At 38.9% G+C, this 19,185-nt stretch overlaps 4 protein-coding genes across 4 annotated transcripts; 1 reads left to right on the forward strand and 3 right to left on the reverse strand.

The window, feature by feature from the left end:
• Window positions 1–666: 666 nt before the first annotated feature.
• Window positions 667–1,876, reverse strand: apoc1 (apolipoprotein C-I). Its single transcript, XM_005736150.2, has 4 exons — window positions 1,692–1,876; window positions 1,232–1,301; window positions 995–1,133; window positions 667–906 (listed from the first exon to the last, which is right to left on the reverse strand). Exons 2-4 carry the CDS (start codon window positions 1,284–1,286, stop codon window positions 846–848), a joined length of 255 nt encoding a protein of 84 aa, XP_005736207.1. The 5' UTR covers window positions 1,287–1,301; window positions 1,692–1,876; the 3' UTR covers window positions 667–845.
• A 3,449-nt stretch (window positions 1,877–5,325) lies between these two features.
• Window positions 5,326–7,564, reverse strand: apoeb (apolipoprotein Eb). Its single transcript, XM_005736151.1, has 5 exons — window positions 7,479–7,564; window positions 7,135–7,200; window positions 6,883–7,036; window positions 6,502–6,789; window positions 5,326–6,419 (listed from the first exon to the last, which is right to left on the reverse strand). Exons 2-5 carry the CDS (start codon window positions 7,175–7,177, stop codon window positions 6,074–6,076), a joined length of 831 nt encoding a protein of 276 aa, XP_005736208.1. The 5' UTR covers window positions 7,178–7,200; window positions 7,479–7,564; the 3' UTR covers window positions 5,326–6,073.
• Window positions 7,565–11,442: 3,878 nt separating this feature from the next.
• apoa4b.2 (apolipoprotein A-IV b, tandem duplicate 2) lies at window positions 11,443–12,814 on the reverse strand. The gene is made up of 4 exons (XM_005736152.1): window positions 12,748–12,814; window positions 12,607–12,658; window positions 12,255–12,405; window positions 11,443–12,116 (listed from the first exon to the last, which is right to left on the reverse strand). Exons 2-4 carry the CDS (start codon window positions 12,644–12,646, stop codon window positions 11,540–11,542), a joined length of 768 nt encoding a protein of 255 aa, XP_005736209.1. The 5' UTR covers window positions 12,647–12,658; window positions 12,748–12,814; the 3' UTR covers window positions 11,443–11,539.
• Window positions 12,815–15,266: 2,452 nt separating this feature from the next.
• LOC102195121 (apolipoprotein A-IV-like) lies at window positions 15,267–16,695 on the forward strand. The gene is made up of 4 exons (XM_005736153.1): window positions 15,267–15,322; window positions 15,428–15,479; window positions 15,714–15,864; window positions 15,982–16,695. The coding sequence occupies exons 2-4, from the start codon at window positions 15,440–15,442 to the stop codon at window positions 16,556–16,558; spliced, it is 768 nt and encodes a 255-aa protein (XP_005736210.1). The 5' UTR covers window positions 15,267–15,322; window positions 15,428–15,439; the 3' UTR covers window positions 16,559–16,695.
• Window positions 16,696–19,185: the final 2,490 nt, after the last annotated feature.

Consider the following 19,185-nt stretch of genomic DNA (forward strand, 5'->3'; position numbering starts at 1 on the left):
AGGGGAAAGTAAGTTTTATTTTTATGCATCAGCAACAGTAAAACTTTAATGGGAAAAAAAATAATTCTGCTGAAATATGCAATCGCCATTACTTACATGTTAGATGATTGCTTTTAAATTAACTGAGTGCTTACTACAATGCTGAGCAGTTTATCTAACAGACGTGAATGTTTTTTTGTTTCCTTTGCTCAAACTGTCCTTTTTGTCTTGTTTCCCTTTTTTTCACATCCTACCTTCTTTAGACTTTTATTCCTTCTTTGCGGTTTAAACATTCCTGTCCTCATTTAAAAGAGGAGTAAGTGGGCAAAACTTTATGTGGTCCATTTTGTCAGATAGTTGCAATGAAAAAAGGAGAATGAACTACAACAATAACCTATAGTAACTGTGACCTGAGTTAGAGCCAGGAAGTCAAAGACTAATTTCTCAACATTTTGTTTTCACAGCAAGCCGTCTGATGCAAAAGGCCAATGTCCATTTGTTGCTGTTGACTTGACCTACAAGATGCTACTGCTATCATGCCACAGTACAATCATGAACTCTTTTAATTAGTGAATACAACAATACATACACACACACACACACACACACTCACACACACACATGTCATGTCATGTTTTCTTGCTTTGCATGGCCACAAATTGAGGATCACCCACAATTTATGTTTTAAAATATTTGCAATTTATTTATTGCACTTTTCAAAAAAAAAAAAAAGATTACACTCTTTACAGGTAACATAATTATTTAGTCTGTGTAGAGCAACATGACATGTGAAATATCGGCCACCCACGAGCAGAGTGAGTATCTTAGGCTGGTTGCTGGCTAGCGACAGGTTCCTGTCCGCTTTTCTACTGACTCATTTCCCCGAATTTGGCTTTCATCTTCTCAAAGGCATCTGAGAACCAGTTCCTGGGCAAAATAAACACGAGTTAGATGACGTTGAATTGTGTGTGTGCCTATATGAATAAATCTTCTTATTCCCTGTATGTTAGAGTACCTGGTGCTGGTTCCAAATTCGCTGTTGTGCATATCATCGAAGGCAGTCTTAGTTTTTTCAGCGAGGGACTGGCCAATTTCAGTCAATTTCTGACCAAACCTGTCAAATTTGTCCGTAAAGCTGGAATCGTCTTGGGCCTCTGTAGATGGAGGCATATTCAAAGAGAGGGAAATTTGCATCATGTGAAATAAGAACAGTATGACTGGAACAGGATATGTTTAAGGCCAAGTAGCCTACCTGTGTATGCCACAAAAGCCAGCATCAGCACGGCAACTGCAAGGTACAGTCTCATTTTTGCTGTAAATGACTGAGAATATAAAAGGGACAGATTTTTGTCTTTTTTCACACATTTGCTGAGGATCACTAATGAAAGTGGAAAACAGTTAACGTTTATCTTTCTTTAAAAATTGCGCCTCTGCATGTCAGCACCAAGGTGACTGGACAGCTCCTTTTACTTTTCGTCCGTTATTTCTCTACTTTGAGTTTAAAAAACTGACCATTTTACCGATAAAGCACATTTGGTCATGATATTTTTATTAAAGAAAACAAAACAAAACAAAAAGAACCACAGACACACACACGCAAAACACAAACAAACAAACAAAGGTTTTGAATTATTTCATGCTCTTTGTCTACTAAAGTGCATATATATATATATATATATATATATATATATAAATTAAAAAAATATACATACCTGTTTTTTGTCTTAGAAGAGAAAAAAATCAAGTGCCTTTAAAAGCCTATGTGCGTCCCTCTTTATAAGCGCTTGGTTTTAGGAGAGTGACGCAAACACCAGACAACACGTACGAGTGGTGACCTTGAGTCGTCTCTGCCCCTTTTATTGACCAGCACATGAGTTACATGAAGATATGTTGATTGTAATAGAGACGTGCTCAAATTCATTATGCAGCAAGATTGTGTGATATCCACCATGGTGATAAAAGAGAGAGAACGAGGAAGAGAGAGAGAAAGAGAGAGAGAGAGAGACTCTATATTACAGTCATGAAGTGATGTATTATGTGTAATTATTATTTACAGGTAGTACTCAGAAAAAAAGCATGAGAGACATTGAAAAGCATAAAGACAATATAAGTATGTGTATATATACTTTTGAAAAAATCAAATCACAAGGATATGAAGATATGTGCATTCATGGCAGAAACAGCAGCTTAGTAGATAAGGTGAGATATGATGTAGAAGAACAATAGTTCAATAGTGATATAATCATCACCAACTGACCATTTGGAACCTCCTTTGGACCTGAAGCTCTGGCTAAAGGTTTAATTGTATCAAACACTTTGCCTTTAATACTTTTTAATGTGGGGTGACTAGACTGCAATGAATACTGGTTAAATCTGCCTGCTTTTGATACATGGTGCACGTTTTTTAACACAAACTTTCTCTGAAATGTCCTTTTTTCTTTCTTTTCTTGCATATTACATAATATTTTAGAGGTTGGAGCAAACCTTAACTGCTATCATTAAATAACTGTTCAGCAACTTTTTTTCCACCTCTACTCCTACGGATAGTGTCATAATAGCTCAACCCTAATGAACATTAACATTGATGTAACATGACATCATTTGTTATTTGTTTGGTTTTAGAAAGTCAAAAGCAGCAGATAAAGTTCTTCTTTTCATATCTGTCTTATACAAACCTCCCCTTGCTTATAAGAGGAGTAAGTGGACAAAACTATACATGCTCCAATTTGTCAGTTTGCACCGGAAAAACAGTACAGTTGAATGAACTGCAGTAATCCCTATTATGAGCCGAGTTAGAGCCAGGAAGTCTGCATCTACCAATTCAAAGACCTCATTGCTTAACATTTTGTTTTCACAGCAAGCAGTCTGATGCAAAAGGCCAATGTCCATTTGTTGCTGATGACTTGGCCCATAAGGTGTTACTGCTATGATGACTGGTCTAATTGACTTAAATACGACTTAACATGCCTCAGCATCTCCATCTCTTTTGTAATGGAGTGGCTGGTGGGCTTATTTATGAGCTTGAGCTAGCTTGCGTGCACAGAAACTCCTCTTGAATAATTGTAGGAGGCATAGGGCGTGAAAGTGCATGTCTTGTGTGCTCACAATTTGGAATAACAAGCTTACAGGAGGGCTGTTTTTGTGTTTGGCCAAGGCCCCTGTGGTGACTGATGTTGTGTGCCAGCTCTGAAGAAGGTGAAAAGGATGGTGAGAAGAGTGGGGTTTTTAAAAGGAGGTAAAATCTCTGCAGGGATGTTTTTGGGGTTACTAGCAGTCATGGGCTAGATAGCACCTGCTAAATAGCTGTTTTTTTCCCTTCTTCTTCTTTTCCTTTAATTCTTAGCACTTAGAGTGCAGACAGAGCAGAATTGCTGAGGTAGCAGGATGCTTGTGGTTTTCCTGTTTTTACCATCCATGACTGATCCTTTAACACAGTTGACTGTGTACTGTAGGAGTTTCACTTGTCTGTTCCAAATAAACCCTGGTTCCTGAAAGAAGTGATTTCACCGAGGATAAACACGTAGTCATATCATTAGTCACTCTTCAATGCCCTTTAGCACTGGTAGAAAGGGTAAACATGTTTTGAAGAGAAAAGAAACTGATTAAATCTAGTCAATTCAGGGAAAAAAAACATAGAATAAAATAGATATAACTTTCTGTATCAGAGAGAACTGATGATTATTTTGAAAAAAAAAAAGTAAAGTAGAAAGTCAAGGAAAGTAAGTAGAGTGTTATCAAAGTTTTTCCATTAGAATCCAACGTTTGGTGTGGCAGGAACATGGACAAGTCTTATACTTCTGATCAAGAGTCCTTTTATTGTGTTTCTCTATTCTTGTATTGCTTTTAATTTCAGGTTGTATTAACAATAATTTGTATTTTTATCAAATAATGTGAAATTTTTAAAGTCATTTTGTGTCTCGACTGCAGAAACTTAATCCTCAAAAATGTGTGCTCTCAAAGCACCGTTTATGTTTCTTTATGTGGCACGTATAGTTTACTTATTCTCCCAATAAAGAAAACACAGCTGCATCTTTGTGTTTCCTGGATTCAAGTGGAGAAGAAAATCTGAACAGGGGACAAATGGTGTCCCCTACTGGCCTCGGGCTCAAACTTCAAAGAGAAAATCATGCTGCGTTTAAACAGCCATTTTTACCCTTTTTCATTTAAAGGACCATTTCCAGCATATGACAGCCAAAGCCACCTTTTTTCCTGTGAATGGTGCCTTTGAACTAAAGTTAAAAAACATAATTTTGTTCTTAAAATCCTCTTACACTACTAAAACCACTAGTTGAAAAAAGTTTTGGACAAAATACGGGGAAAGATGGGAAAAATAAGCAGTTTTCTATATATGTCAAAGTCTCTTATTCTATATTGGTGGTGGTTTACTTATAAAATAAATTTTAGGCAAGATAACCATCACCTCAATGGTAATTTAATCTGTGGCACAGAATGTTCCCAAATGCCTGCTGGGATCAAGAGAAAGGAATCTCAAGGGAGATTTTAACAAGTTTGGACTAGAAAAGGGTAAACTAAGGGATGTAAGGGGGTGGCTGAACAAGGAAGGCAAACCAAAAGAATCCTGATGCTTATGGTGGAGTAGGGGAACAGACAGCGAGCCTGGCTTTAATTTCAAATGTTCTTGTTATTGCACTTATCCATTATGATTGCTATGGAGGATGTAGGTGGGGGGATTTGGAACTGAACCCATCCCTTTTAACACTTTTACACCAGGAAGAAGTCACCTGTCAATCACAAAATGGACAAGTAGAGACATATAAGTCATCATGTTTTATGCGTTCCACCAATGAGCAATTTAGATTAGTCAAGTAACCTAATAAGCATGTTTTTCCACTGTGGGAGGAAACTGAAGCACCCAGAAGAAACTTAACCACAAGGAAAAGCAACACAGTATGACCCAGCTGGTCGTTGAACCCAGAACCTTTTTAACATGAGGCAACAGTGCTAACCCCTGCTTTATATAAGCCATTATATAAATACTCACATGGTCTTATGTAACCACTGCCAAATGTAACAATGTGACAGCAGCACAGGGGCGCTACGTTTTTTAAATGGCTTGATACTCTTACTAGTAAAAGCCATCAAGACCGCTATTCTTTTATAGATGATTTTAGACATGTTATACTTTATAATGCCATAGCATCATTATGCAAAATAATCCAGTTTCCAAGCATTAATTGCATCTCATCTACATTATAAAGCAGTAATGTAATTATTTAAAATAGTCACCAACAGCATCAGCTGTTTCCACTCATCAGGTGTAACTGAACCCAAAGTTAAATAATAGATTGCTCATTAATGTTTGATAAGAAAAACAGTGAAAGGAACTATTTTTTCTAGGTTCTTTATTTACTCAGCACTGTTCAGCACACTGCAGTTAAAGAAAGTGCACTTACAGAGAGCAGCATGGTGGGCATACAACATGTTAACCACACTTGTGAAGTACAGACAGGTGTTACATTTTACTCACTGATTATTTGCATCAAGTAATTTTACGATCCATTTCTCTGTGAAGTGCAACACAGAAACAACAATAAACAGGACTCATTTTTGATGGTTCGGTATCACTTCTAGAAGAAACGAGATCGTTGTTCACTGCATTTATTGAAATGAAAGACATTGTTGTTATGTGCATCGGAGGATAACGGGATGAAATCTCAAGCTCAAGCTGAAACTCTGCGGTAATAACCAAACAAAATGTAGAAATTGAATACAAAAACTTGTGGGAATAGACGGATATAACAGTTAATTCAAAGTAGAAAAGCAAAGGATATTACAAATAATTGTTGTCTTTTTGCATAAGAAAGGTTGTTATTGACTGTGGTGCTTGTGTTCACTGATTAAGGGAGTCAATGAGAAAATAAGAAAGGGTGACTGTGCAGAAGGAAGAACACACCTGCTGACTGTTCTGCACCTTATCCTCCCTTGTCTCTCTATTCAACCCCCATATCCTGAACACTAGAACACTCAGTGTAAAGATCATCAGCAACTTTCTCCTTTTCTCATTTTACCTGGGTGTAAAGAAATCAGCAGTGTAGCCATTTCACCAACCATCTACCACTTTCAGAGTCTCTCTTTAGGCAGTGGTTGACTCCTTGATCTTGTCTACAATCTCCTCAAACTGCTCACGGATCTTGGTGGCATAGGGGGAGAACAATTCTGTCATCTCTTCAATCTTCCCCTGAACTGAGGTGCGCAGTTCCTCTGCAGTGGCCTCCAGCTGGGTCCTGATGCCCTCAGCCTGGGTCTCCAGCTGCTGACCCAGGCCCTCAGCCTGTGTCTGCAACATAGCAGTGATGTCACTCAGCTTCTTATTGGTGTTGTCATTGGCCTGCTGGACATAGGGCTCAACATGCTCCTTCACTGTATCCAGGTTCTGGGAGGCACGGGACTGGATCTCACCTATGTAGGTGGCCACAGTGCTAAAATAAGAAAGGAATGGTTCGATTAAAGTTTATATTTCTAAACGCAAGAGAGAATTCTAAAAGTTTCTGCCCAACTTACTTGCGAATCTCCTCAATGTCCTTATTGAGGCGCTTCTGCAGTTTATGGATGAAGTTGTTCATGCGGCTTTCGAGATCACCAGTGTTATGGTCCACCACAGCCTGGAGCTCACTGTGATACTCAGTGCCGCGCTCTTTGGCATCCAGCATGTCCTTCTGCAGTCTGTTGATCAGAAGCTGAACGTCTTGAGAAAGCTGGGCAGTGGAGGTCTCAGTGTAGGGAACCAGCTTGGTCTGAATGTTATTTTTGTATGTTTCAAGCTCTGCCATGGTGTCAGTGATCAGAGTGCTAGAAGCAGAAGAACAAGAAACACTAATCAATGTAAGTTCAGTGCAAGAAAAAACAAAGGAAAGTACTGATTAATTGCTCAGCTTCACTTACTCTAACTCCCTGCTGAGCTGAGAGGCCTTGAGGTTCTCCACAACTCCATCAGCATTTTGGCCCAGCTTGGCAATGTACTCCCAGAAGCGATCCACACTTTCCTCCCATGGATTTTTAGTGGCTTCAGCCTGGCGAACAGCACGGCCATTGCAGCCTATAATGGGCACACATAGAAAGCATGGATAAATAAAGTAACTCAAATATAATAAAGTGTGACTGATAAATACTAAACCAGCAAGTAAATCCACCTACCAGTGATGACTGCCAGAGCAAGGATCAGGGCTACAGCCTTCATGGTTGTTAGACACTCAGATACACCTATGAAAAGCATAAGGGACGCTCAGAAAATCAGCAATACAATAACATTTACATTTGCATCTTCCACACTATTTACTGTGTTTTTATAAACTACGATATGGACTGGAAATAAAAAAAAAAACAAAAACAAAAAAAACAACGCGAGTTTTACGTTTAACACATATGTGCAAAAGTAAACTCAGCCAATAACTAAAGTGAAACTTCATAATTTCTAAGACTTGGCATCAAACAAAAGAGGACAGCGTGTTTCTCCGTTCTTTCTATCGTCTTTCACTCACCTGTGAGGTTGAGATTCCTCTGTGCTCTTTAGTTGGTGACTGGGGTTTTTTATAGCCCTGGGAGGCTGTCTCTGCGCGTGTTGCGCAGAAAACGATCGCGCGGGCACGCTCGCGCGATGGTGATGATGATGTTGATTTGTCTGCAGATAATCATGTTTTCTTCTGCCTAACGTGCCACCGAAACCTAAACGGTGTGCTTTGTTGGAGGGGAGATTGAGCAATCTGGTTGTCACGAGAACAAACGGGGTAAAAGTTCCACGTTCAACGCAACGACAAATATTCGTCACATTATTCAGTTTTCACGTTTTTATTCTTAGATTTATTAGCAAAAGCAGTATCTGATGAAATAAAAACTAAAAACTTTAGAGTAAAAATTTCTCCGTCAGAGATTTAATGCCCTTATTGACGTATAGATTATTAGTGCAAAATGAAATAGAAATAAAGCCATAACCTACATAATCTATTACTCATACGTTTTTAATTGTTTTGAATAGTTGCCAAAACAATTAAACCGTTTGTGAGCATGCAGAAACACAAGTTTTAGATAGCGTCATCGGAGTTTATTTCGCAAATCACTTGTATGTTTTTCTTTTTTCTAACCTTTTTATTGCAGTTTTGCCATTTGGCAAATAGTTCCCCTCCCCCAGTGCTCATTGTAGGTTTGTTACAGATGCTTGAATAACTTAGGAGGCTGTTCACAACTTTGCATGTTTTCTTTGATGTTATCACCATGTGCTCCCTGAATACAAATCCTCATGTTTCGGCTCCAGGATGTAAAGCAGCCTTTCACAGATGCATTTCAATCTAAATACACAGACAGTATTGACACCTCACCTTTTCACCCCATATAGACATGCAACCCCCAAACACATGGCACATTTGCATGACAATCCTGCTCTCACATTCAACTGAATATAGTATGAGTGGTTTTACTGTTTGCATATCATATGCACCTCCATGTATTTTCCACTTTCTAGTTTCTAAATCTTTTTTTTTCCGTGCAGACATAAAATAAAACAAATATCTAGTAAGTGCCAGAAGGCGTTACCCCAACATGATGAGCATGTTCAGACTCGGGGACACATTAGGTAACCCTCAACATGCCCGCTGTACAAAAGAAGGATTACAGGTAATAAATCCAATGAACAAAGTGAACATATTGAGCAAAAGATCTAAATTATACAGATGTGACAGAGGAAAAAAATAAAACATGGGTTTTATGTTGAAGGCTTTCACAACCAATTGTATTCTGAAAATTTCCAGGATTTTGAAACTGGTGTAAGTCAGAGGAAGTTTGGTGTAGAAAGAAGTTACTTACCCCTGCTTGTTAAACACCAAATATTTGTTTAGCAGCAGGACAGAACAGTCATGGGACATTGTGCATATTTTTCCTGCATTTACATTGCTTTAAAAGCTTTAAAGGTTTGTTGTTGCATTGGCTGTGAATTATTATTGTTACATTTGATAAAATTCACATATTTCTGCCGAACAAGTTGCAGGATGAGTTCACTCTTGCCCACGTGTAATGACATTTGCCCTTCAGGCCTTGTCTTTTTTGTTGTCAGCCCATTTGGTTTTTCTCTTTTGTAATTAGGGCCAAAGTTCAAATGGGTTTGGTCAGGTAATTAACATGTTTAAGTGATAACATTACAACATGATAACCCAAAGAGGTCAGTCTGTATAGAGGTATTTGAAAAATCCTTTGTTCTCCTTAAAAGGGGAGAACAATGAGAAGAAAGAAGTCATGAAACTGGGATTTATTTCTTTTTTTCAGTTAAACTCAGAAGGTTTAGGTACAGCTGTGCTAAAATAAAGACCTTTTGATCCTTATTCCAAGACAAAAACGGGTATAGTGTATGTCACTGCAGGAGTCACAAGCTAAAATACTGTATGTTCAACTACAGTTCATTTGTTCAAACACAAAGTAATTACAACTTACTACCAAAAACATTGTCATGCAACATTTGAGATCTTATTTCCATGAGGAGCATGTTCAACAGTTTGTATGCAACAGTCTCCAACATTAGCTACTAAGACTTATTTTCATCTTGGTGATTACAAATACAGACAAGAGGCTTTGTGACTATTCTTGCAGAAAAAAATAGACCATCTTGACTATGCGTGTAACAAGTGGCCAGACTGCAGGAACTCAGTCTCATCCTAACTTTGCCATGCCATCAGGACAAAGATCAACAAGACAGACGGAGAAGTGAAAGAGAGAGAAACAAGAGGAACTATGAGGTAATACAATAAAACATCTGGCACAGTCATCCCTACTGTAACGGCTTCTCCTTTTTTGTTTCACAGCAACAGACAGTTTGAACAAAAGTAACCCTAATGTTGTTCACTTGAATAAAGTTTAAGGAATTTGACTTTTTGGTTGGGATGATCTCACTCCATTAAATAGGCAGTCATCTGTTTAGATGAGTCAGTGAGGTTACTGCAGTTAATGCCTGTTTTCACGTTAAAAGCTATAAAACCACACAACCCACACAACCTCAACATCTGCGGTTTGAATCCCTGATAGGGGGAGTGGCATGACTGTAGCATGCTGACTCGAATCAAATGCTTGCAACAGCAGAATTTCCATAACCAAAAGTTACACTGCAGACTTCTGAGAGTGAAAGTGTAAGCCAACATTGCATTCAGTGTTTCAGGTTAAATTAATAAAGCCTCATATGTGGATCCAGCAACAGAGATCATGCAGCAACATGTTCATCCTTGGTCACCAACAAAGTCAGTTGATATTATTGGGAAATAGATTTATTTATTTATTTGTTTATTTATCACTAGAAAGATAATTACATTTTCATACTTTCATGCTGCCAATCACTAATTACCTCTACTGATTAAATAAATGAGTTATTGAAGTAATTCTTGGAGCTTTACACTGAGAAAAGTCATTCTTGCACTTTTGAACAATTTGCCAGTGCAGTTCTTCAGAGAGGGGTTAACCCCCCCTCATATTTAATTCTGAAAGCACTTCGTGTGAAATGTACCAGCATGTGCTTTTCAGAATGACACAGCCTTTTTTTTGTCTATGTTGTATTTTTTTTCCCAACCGAATTCTGTGTCAAAGTGAACAAAATTAAAAGTGAGCCAGGAGCTCAAAACATTTTTTTGTTTTCTCCTATTTTTTCTTCCACTGTCATACAGTTTTTCTTAAACCAAGATATTATGTTTTAATAATAGTAAGAATAATATTGTAAACTTTAGCTGATCTTGGAGAGTAACATTGTGGAGAGTCTGTGACAGCTTGGGGCAGAGCAGAGGAATGTTGTTTGCCACTGGGTAAGGCAGCGTGGGAGCAATCTGGCAGCGGGGATGGAGGCACAAAAGCGAAAACAAAGTGGGAACTGGAGATGTTTATGAACTTCCAGACTTGCAGAAACAAACCTGAACATGCCCTGTCCAATACCCACAATTTTATCTAACAGGGGTGTGCCGGTGGGCCAAACCTTTGCAAGCAGCTACTGAACAAACAAGAAAGCTTAACCAGTGATTTTTGCTAAATGACAATGTACAAGCTTCCTTCCAGCTGTCCAAGTTGCCCAAATCTACACGTAAAACCTCATACAGATCTATGTACTTTATAGCATGAAAACCTTTCTATAATAGCTACTAACGAGTCATCAAATCACCAGTCCTGAAAAAAGTGCTTTTAAAGCCAACTAACATGAACAAACCGCAAATCTCTTAGGTCATGATACAAATCTTTTTTTTAATTTTGTCTAGTTACTTCTTGTGTTAAAGTTTAAAGAAATATATTTTCCAGGTACCCACACTTATCTAACATCACCTTGACTCAAATAAGACAACAGGCTCAGAAATTATAGCTTTGCTTTCACTTTATTTTCTACAACATATGAAAACTGTTTGTGGTCACAGACCAACACATATTTTTTGTATGTATCAACTGTTTTTTTAAAACTGTAAATATATCAAACAACATCTGATTTTTTTTTAAATTCCAGATACCAGGAACATGTCCTTGGTATTTGGAATTCTTTAGATGCACTTTAGATGCACTTTTTTCTGTTTCATGTGAGGTGGATGTTAACTTAATTGGCTTTAACAAAGGATTCATAAAGGGAGGTGAGACGAGACTGGAGGTCCTGAGCATATGGGTCCAGCCTTTCCCTCAGCTCATCAACGTAGGGGGTGGCCATTTCTTTCACCTGCTGGGCTCTCTGTGCAATCTGACTCTGCACCCGCTCAGTTAAGGGGGCCACTTTTTCCTTGAAGTCTTGCAGATGCTGGTCCACCTTCTGCTTCAGGTCATCAGTGTAGGGACCAAGCTGAGTCTGCAGGTCTTTCATGCTCTGCTCCAGGCTGGTCTTTAGCTCTTCGCTCTTCTGCGTCAGGGTGGTCCTCAGGGCCTCAGTGTCCAGGGAATCTGTGTAGGTGGCCACCTCCTGTTTGAGCTGCTCAACCTTCTGCTGGACCTGTGTCTGAATGTTGTCAGTGTAAGGCTCGAGCCTCTCTCTGACTGTGCTCAGCTCTTGGATCACACGATCTCTCAACACATCAGCCTCTGTTGTGACTTTGGTGATCAGGTCCTGGGCTGTAGGTGGAAGCTGCTCCTGGAGGGTGACGGCATACTTGTTGGCAGCATCAACACTTTCTGTCAGGCGGGCACTAGATTAAAATAAGAAGAAAAAAAAAAGATAGTGAATACAAGGCAGCGCAGTTATATTTCTAGCTTATCCTGAATATTTTAGGCAATACTATAATTTGTTGTCTGTTAACATAATTAGCAAGTTTTGTATGATCTACCTGACATCCTGTCCGAACTGAGATGATCTAATCATCTTCACGGTTTCTTCAGCTGTCTGTGTAGCTTTGGCAACATAATCCCAGAAGGCATCAGTCACCACCTCCAGCTGTGGCTTGGGTGCATCAGCATAAAAAAGGTTGGCATTGCAGCCTGTTTAATGGAGACATGAATAAATTCAGAGTAGTGCAGATATTTCAGCTTTGTATATTCACTGGGATTTGACATTTATACAGGTCATATTCACTGATCACCAACTTTTTTCTTTATCTTGAGCGGAATAGTTGCTAATTATGTATATATGTTCTCATGAGCCAAAATTTATAGTAGAATAATGATTTTTCTTATACTCACCAGTGAAAACAGCTAGGACGAGCACAGCAAGGACCTTCATGGCTCTTAGACACTGTAACAAGAAAAGACCAGTTAGTTACCACAGCATGTTAACAACACAGTTAACAGTCAAAGAAAGATTCTTTTAGCTCTCCATCTTACCTGAGTTTGTTAGTGTATCTGTAAGTCCACTTGGTAGTGCTTGTATTAAACTGGTGAGGAACTGAGGCTTATATAGCAAGGCAGACAGCAATGATCACAAAGTCCAAACATTAGTGCTTTGCTGTCACCTTGCCTCACTCAGCTATCTTTGCTGACATCTTGTGCCAGATAATCCATGCAGCACGCCTCTTTGACACGAATACACACTGAGCGTATACCCCAATATACACAAGTACACATTAGTCATCATATGTGAGTTGTCCATTAAAAAACAAGAAAAAAACAAGAACACCTATTGTCTTAAATTTAAAAACTACTCGAATGCTGTATTTTGATGATTGACCACTGTTAGAGTGATACAAAATCCATAAGTCTAACCTCAACCGACCCACACAGGCTAGTCTGTAATCACTTAGCTGATAGGTTTTTTCCAAGTCAGTGATAACTCTCTGCCAAGACAGATAGAGTCTATTGCTTTAATGTCTTTGTTGTCCTACTTGATTACGTGTACAGTAGGTATTTTATTGTCTCTCTTAGTTTTACATTTTGCCAGCAACACTGCTTCTGTGTCAGGGCAGTGTTCAGCAGGCCTATGTGTAAGTCTGACCAAAGGTTAGCAGACTTGAGCACTGTCAGCTTGTGAGGGCCAAAGTAGCTGCTGTTTCACGTCAGACATGCCATAGTCCAATTGCCAGAAACCACTTTGGAGTCCCGAGTATTAATTATTTCATTTTTCCCTGTTGTTCTTCTCTTTTTCTCAAGTGTATGTGTATGAAACTTGAATCTCAATTTTACCAGAAATTTTTTTTTTTTTGAAAATGGTACCTCTATAAAGTACTGTGAGTGCAGTTTGACTATTTATAAAGCTGAAAAAATTGTCCGACAAAAGTACAAATTAACGTTTCCGTCCAAAAATCCAATAGATCAATTTTTGAAAATGGTCAAACATGAGATTTGCATCATGGAAGCACAACCAACAAATCTGGAGAAACTGTGTGATGCTTTCATGTCAGTATGGACCAGAATCTCAGAGGAATGTTTCCAGCAGTTGAATATATGCCATGAGGAATTAAGACAGTTCTGTAGGTACAATAGAATCCAATCTAGTACTAGAAATTGGATAACCAATAAAACTACTGGTGAACGTATAACAGCTACTTAAACAGTATATTGTGATTTGTTGGTGATACCTATGTCATTGTCTTCTAGGTCTTATCTGTGCAGACCTAGAAGTCTGCACAGAGAAGTCATATAATAGTAATAGAAAGAAAGTATACTTTATTGATCCCAATGGGGAAATTCCTCTCTGCATTTAACCCATTCACGCTGTGAAGCAGTGGGCAGCCATTAAGCGCCCGGGGAGCAGTGTGTGCTCAGGGGTACCTCAGGTTAGCCATTCAGTGGATTCAAACCACTGACCTTCTGATCATGGGGCCACCACTCTACCTACTGAGCTGTCCCTGCCTGATATAAAGGGCTCAGGTCTTACCAACAATATAAACAATATCAGCATCAACTGAAACTACCTGTGGGAGAATAGTTACTTTCACAGGTGTCACTTACTTTTCTAAGCTATAGAAAATAAAACATTTTTACTATGGATAGTGACATTTGGCATATTGTATTGTAACTGAATGTAGATTATTAACCTCTACCTTAATATTCCATTAGGGAATTCAAATATCAAACTGTTTCTACCTGTTTTTGACACTAAAAGCAGTACATTTCTCTTTTTAAACCTTACTGTTTTTCAATACTCCTGCAGGTCAATTCATTTTGCACAATTCATGATGTACAACATTATGCATACATCTCATAGACAGGTCTTATTTACAGAAAATTGCTTTTTGCGTGCTTCATGTAAATATGTCAGATATGCTTCCACCCTTAATGATTGCTTGTTGTTACGATGAAAATTTTAAGTCATTCCAGAGAGTTGGAAATAACATTTACTTACTCTTTCTTCTAACAGTTTCTTTTAATAACTTAACATGCCCTAGTATCTATGCCAATCAAAGGAATAAGGTACCACTATGTCAGTAGCTAAAAAATAATGTACCTATGAAGTGTTCAGTAGAAGTGAAAGAAAATCTTATTATACATGATTATTTTGAGGTCTTTTTAAACCACAGTTTTCAATTTAAGAAACCATTTAAGCATCTCATACTACTTAAGTCACACTGACCCTCATACAAAGTCCACTAATCTTAGCATACCAAAGTTATCTGAAGTTATCTAGAGGCTGGTACTGCTGAACAGCAATGTGGGCAGTTAATAAGCCGATGATACCCTAAAGACTTTATAGAGAGGGGTGAGAGAAGAACTAATACAAGATTTATTGTTGAGTGATAAATGGATTCACATTAGGAGAATACTAAAATCCAGAAGTGCTACCACAATAGTAACCAGAAGAAACAGTAGAAGCAGGGGGGGGGGAGTGGTGTTACAACACGGCAAGGACTTCTGGACTTTGTGCTCTTAACTATTACTGTCATCTGACATCAGTATATATACACGGAAGCACTGTTCCAACACACATACACTAAACCTCAAGAGATACACAAGCCCAAAGCAGGTAAGAATCTCACTACATTTTAAACAGTATTTTAAGAGGCAAATCTAAAAGTTAGGACCTTTTTAAGACTACTTAAAACTTAATCAGACTGTTATTGTTTTTCAGCTAGTTGCAGTCATGAAGGTGTTTATGGTACTAGTCGTCGCAGCGCTCTCTGGTAATTTCCAAGCTTCTTAATTATATCCCAAAAATGTAATTCTGTTCATCTGGATGTAGCATTTTCACTGAAAGAATCCAAGTGTCAGTCAGTTGGATGAGTCTCTCACAGAGACTAAAGAAGTCACTTGGATGAATGACAAAACCTTTTTCTCACTGAAAACGCTAATGGCAATGGCAATAATTAACTGAACATCTGTACTGTTCTCACACCACACGTGTTTCCATCCAACAGGCTGCCATGCCAACCTTTTCTATGCTGATGCTCCCAAGCCACAGTTGGAAGTGCTGACCGATGTTTTCTGGGATTACATTGCCAAGGCCACACAGACAGCTGATGATACACTCCAGATGATAAGAAACTCTCCAATTGGACAAGAAGTCAAGTAAGTTCTTTGACACACTGCACTAGCATGACTGGCCCTATGATGGGCATATGCCTCATGACTGTTATGGGGTCATTCAAGCCACTGATGATCTGGCAATCACTATCTGTCCTCTAGTGCCCGGCTGACAGAAAGCGCTGACTTAGCCAGCAAGTATGCAGTCACCCTCCAGGAACAGCTTCAGCCTGCAGCCCAGGACCTGATCACCAAAGTTACCACAGAGGCTGATGTGTTGAGAGAACGTGTCACGCAGGAACTAAACACAGTCAAGGAGAAGCTCCAGCCCTACACTGAGAACATGCAGACCCAGGTTCATCAGAGAGTGGAGCAGCTCAAGCAAGAGTTGGTTACTTATGCAGATTCCCTGGACTCTGAAGCCCTAAGGACCACCCTGATGCAGAAGAGTGAGGAGCTAAAGACCAGCTTGGAGCAGAGTGTAAAGGATCTGCAGTCTCAACTGGGTCCCTACACAGATGACCTGAAGCAGAAAGTGGACCAGCACCTGCGGGACTTCCAAAAACGTGTTGCCCCTATGACTGAAAAAGTCCATGTAGCGCTCACTCACAGAGCACACCTGGTGAAACAAATGGTTGCCCCTTATGCAGAAGACCTTAAGGAAAAGCTTGACCCCTATGCCCAAGACCTCCAGGCCCAACTCATGTCCCTCTACCAGTCCTTTGTCAACACAAACTAAGTCACCCTCCATCTACTATATCATTTTCAAAGATACCGGACTTGCTGGTCTACCTCTGTTTTGAAGAAATACAATAATTGAATATCTGTCTTGTACTGTAAACAATATTGTGTTTGCACCCCACCCTCCACCGCATTATTTATGGATAAGTGCAAACATATTAAAACAAATCCCTGCACTTATCAAAAATGTAAATATTCCATTTTTATTGTGTTGTGAAGTTTGAAACTGTGACCCTTTTGTAATTTCACTAAGTTATCTGAAATAAATACAAAAATCTGGAAATTATTCATCTGGCTAACTTTTGAATCGACTTCTCTCTTTTACACAAAGTGAAACTCTAGAAAGAAATCTCATCTTGTTTCAACACAAACTATGACAAAGTATGATGAGAAGTGGTTCTGAAAGCACACAACAGTGAATTCTTCCATGTGTTTGAGTGATGCACAGATAGATGGAGGGACCACACGGGGTCACAAGAAACAGTAGTGTGTGTGTGTGTGTGTGTGTGTGTCTGTTCATGCATGTGTTTGCTTTTTCTTTCTTTCTTTTTTTCCCCCAGGAGGCAAAAAGTATTTTGACTCCAATGTCTTAACATGTCCTGGCTTCTGCAAGAGTTTCGGCTTCTAGTTTTTCCAGAGGCACTTTTGTTCTTCTCAGTGCTTGCCATTAAAACTACACATTACATATATCAACAGCAAAACTGAAAAAAAAGCTGACCAATGTAATCCAAGAGACTAAGAAGTTAATCCCTTCGATTCAAAGAATTTAGGATTTTACATTGTCATGAAATTTGACATATTTTGCATTTATTGAACCCCCCCACCCCTGTTGTTGTAACTGTATAACGCCTGGTCTTATCCCTCTTATCTTGCCCCTACTGACAGTGCCAGCATCCAACGTGGAGGGTTAGAGTCCAATAACAATAACAACGCATTCACATGCACACACAACACACACAAAACATCTGTTTCCTGATTATTTACTACTGCTCTGCTTTTTTTTTTGACTGATTCAATGGGTAATTTACTTGTATGTCTAAAGGTCTGTCCTACATAAATAAATCTAAATCCTTAGCATCCATTCTTCCCTAAATGCAGTTAGTGATAAGGATTGCATTCAATGAGAGACACGCTCCTCAAATTGCTCTAAAAGCTCTGTGAGACTTTTGAAATGCAAATCTGATTACAAATGTTTGTGTTTCAGCCTGTCTTTATACCTCATTAGCACTTGTGTGGGGAGCAAAAAGGACTATTCGGATTCTCTTATCAGTCAAATGGCCAAAAGGTATTGTTAAGGAGCCTTTGCTGGTATCTGCTCCCATTAAACTCTACAACACAGTCCACTAGGTTCTTTTTTTCTTTTTTTCCCCCGAACAAGACACATCTTGCCTTGCACACCACGAAAGCAAACGGCGATCTGATTTTGTTTTGATGTAGATAACAGGTTGTTGCTAGACCTTTTCTTCTCTACTTGACAAGCAGTGATAAGATAAGTATCGCATGTCATTGGATCATTAGAAATGATCTCAGGTCATGGCGTTTGTTTCTCAATCATATGAATATGGCCATGCTTCAGAGCAGGGTTGTTATGAAGAGACGTTCTTGACAAGAAAGAAAAATGTAACACAACAATTTCACCTAGTACTTGGAATTTAGAATAATTTGAAATTGCCATGAGAAAACTGTTGTATGCAGCATATCATCATGTTCACATTTTCCATGCCAGTGTTTAAACCTCCAACTGTACCTCTGCTGGAAATGTTTTGTTACAGCTCTGGAAGTTTTCAGAGTCCCCTATAAATACATCATAAAACAACCTCGTATGTTTTTGTGGGTTTTCTTTTTCATTTTCTGCAAGTTTTCAGAGTATATTAAGGAAAACTAACTAAATGTGGATTTTTTTTTTAAATAATTGAGGCAATGATCAATTATTTAAATATTTGATTTACCACTTTGTGCAGCAGTAAATGCAACTAAACATTTATATTGACCAGTCCTAGTCACCAGCCTAGAGGAACACATTCGATTCTGCCATGCTGGTGTTTTCCTGACATGGGCAGCTCGTCCAGAACCCTTCAGGTCATGGTTTTGACCAGAACATTTCAAAGCACTGACTTTTAGTTTCCTTTGCTCCAAGAGGATGTTGTCTTATTGTATGGCCCACTTTCTATCTTGAATTTCCTCCCTTTGTACACAGTCTAGCTTTGCCGTTCCCACGTGATGGCTATCAAGTATCTTGGTCCTGTGCCCAAGATGGCACCAATGTGTTTGGCTTGCCATCTAGCCCTGATCCTGTTGTGTTTGTTTGTGCTATTTAGGCTATTTTTTGTGTGCTAGAGTTTACTCTCTTTTAGTGTACACTCGCAAAACCTGTGTCTGTGCCTACACAAAAATATGGGATCTTGTTTTAACTCGCGGTTTACTGGTCTTTAACTTAGAGGTCTGTGATGCTGTATGGCTGGACCATAAGCCTGTCTTGTTTGAGGTTTCCCTTCCTTGTACTAAAGTTAATCCTCCTGCTGTTGCTCAGAGCGGTGGTATTTTTAACCCATCCACTGCTGGTCAGTTCTCTGTTGTTTTTAATCAGAACAGCAGCCTTCCTGATTCTATATGTAATGATCCAGA

This window comes from Pundamilia nyererei, unplaced genomic scaffold (genome assembly GCF_000239375.1).
Source record: "Pundamilia nyererei isolate P.nyererei 1_Seehausen unplaced genomic scaffold, PunNye1.0 scaffold00067, whole genome shotgun sequence".
NCBI classification, from domain to species: Eukaryota; Metazoa; Chordata; class Actinopteri; order Cichliformes; family Cichlidae; genus Pundamilia; species Pundamilia nyererei.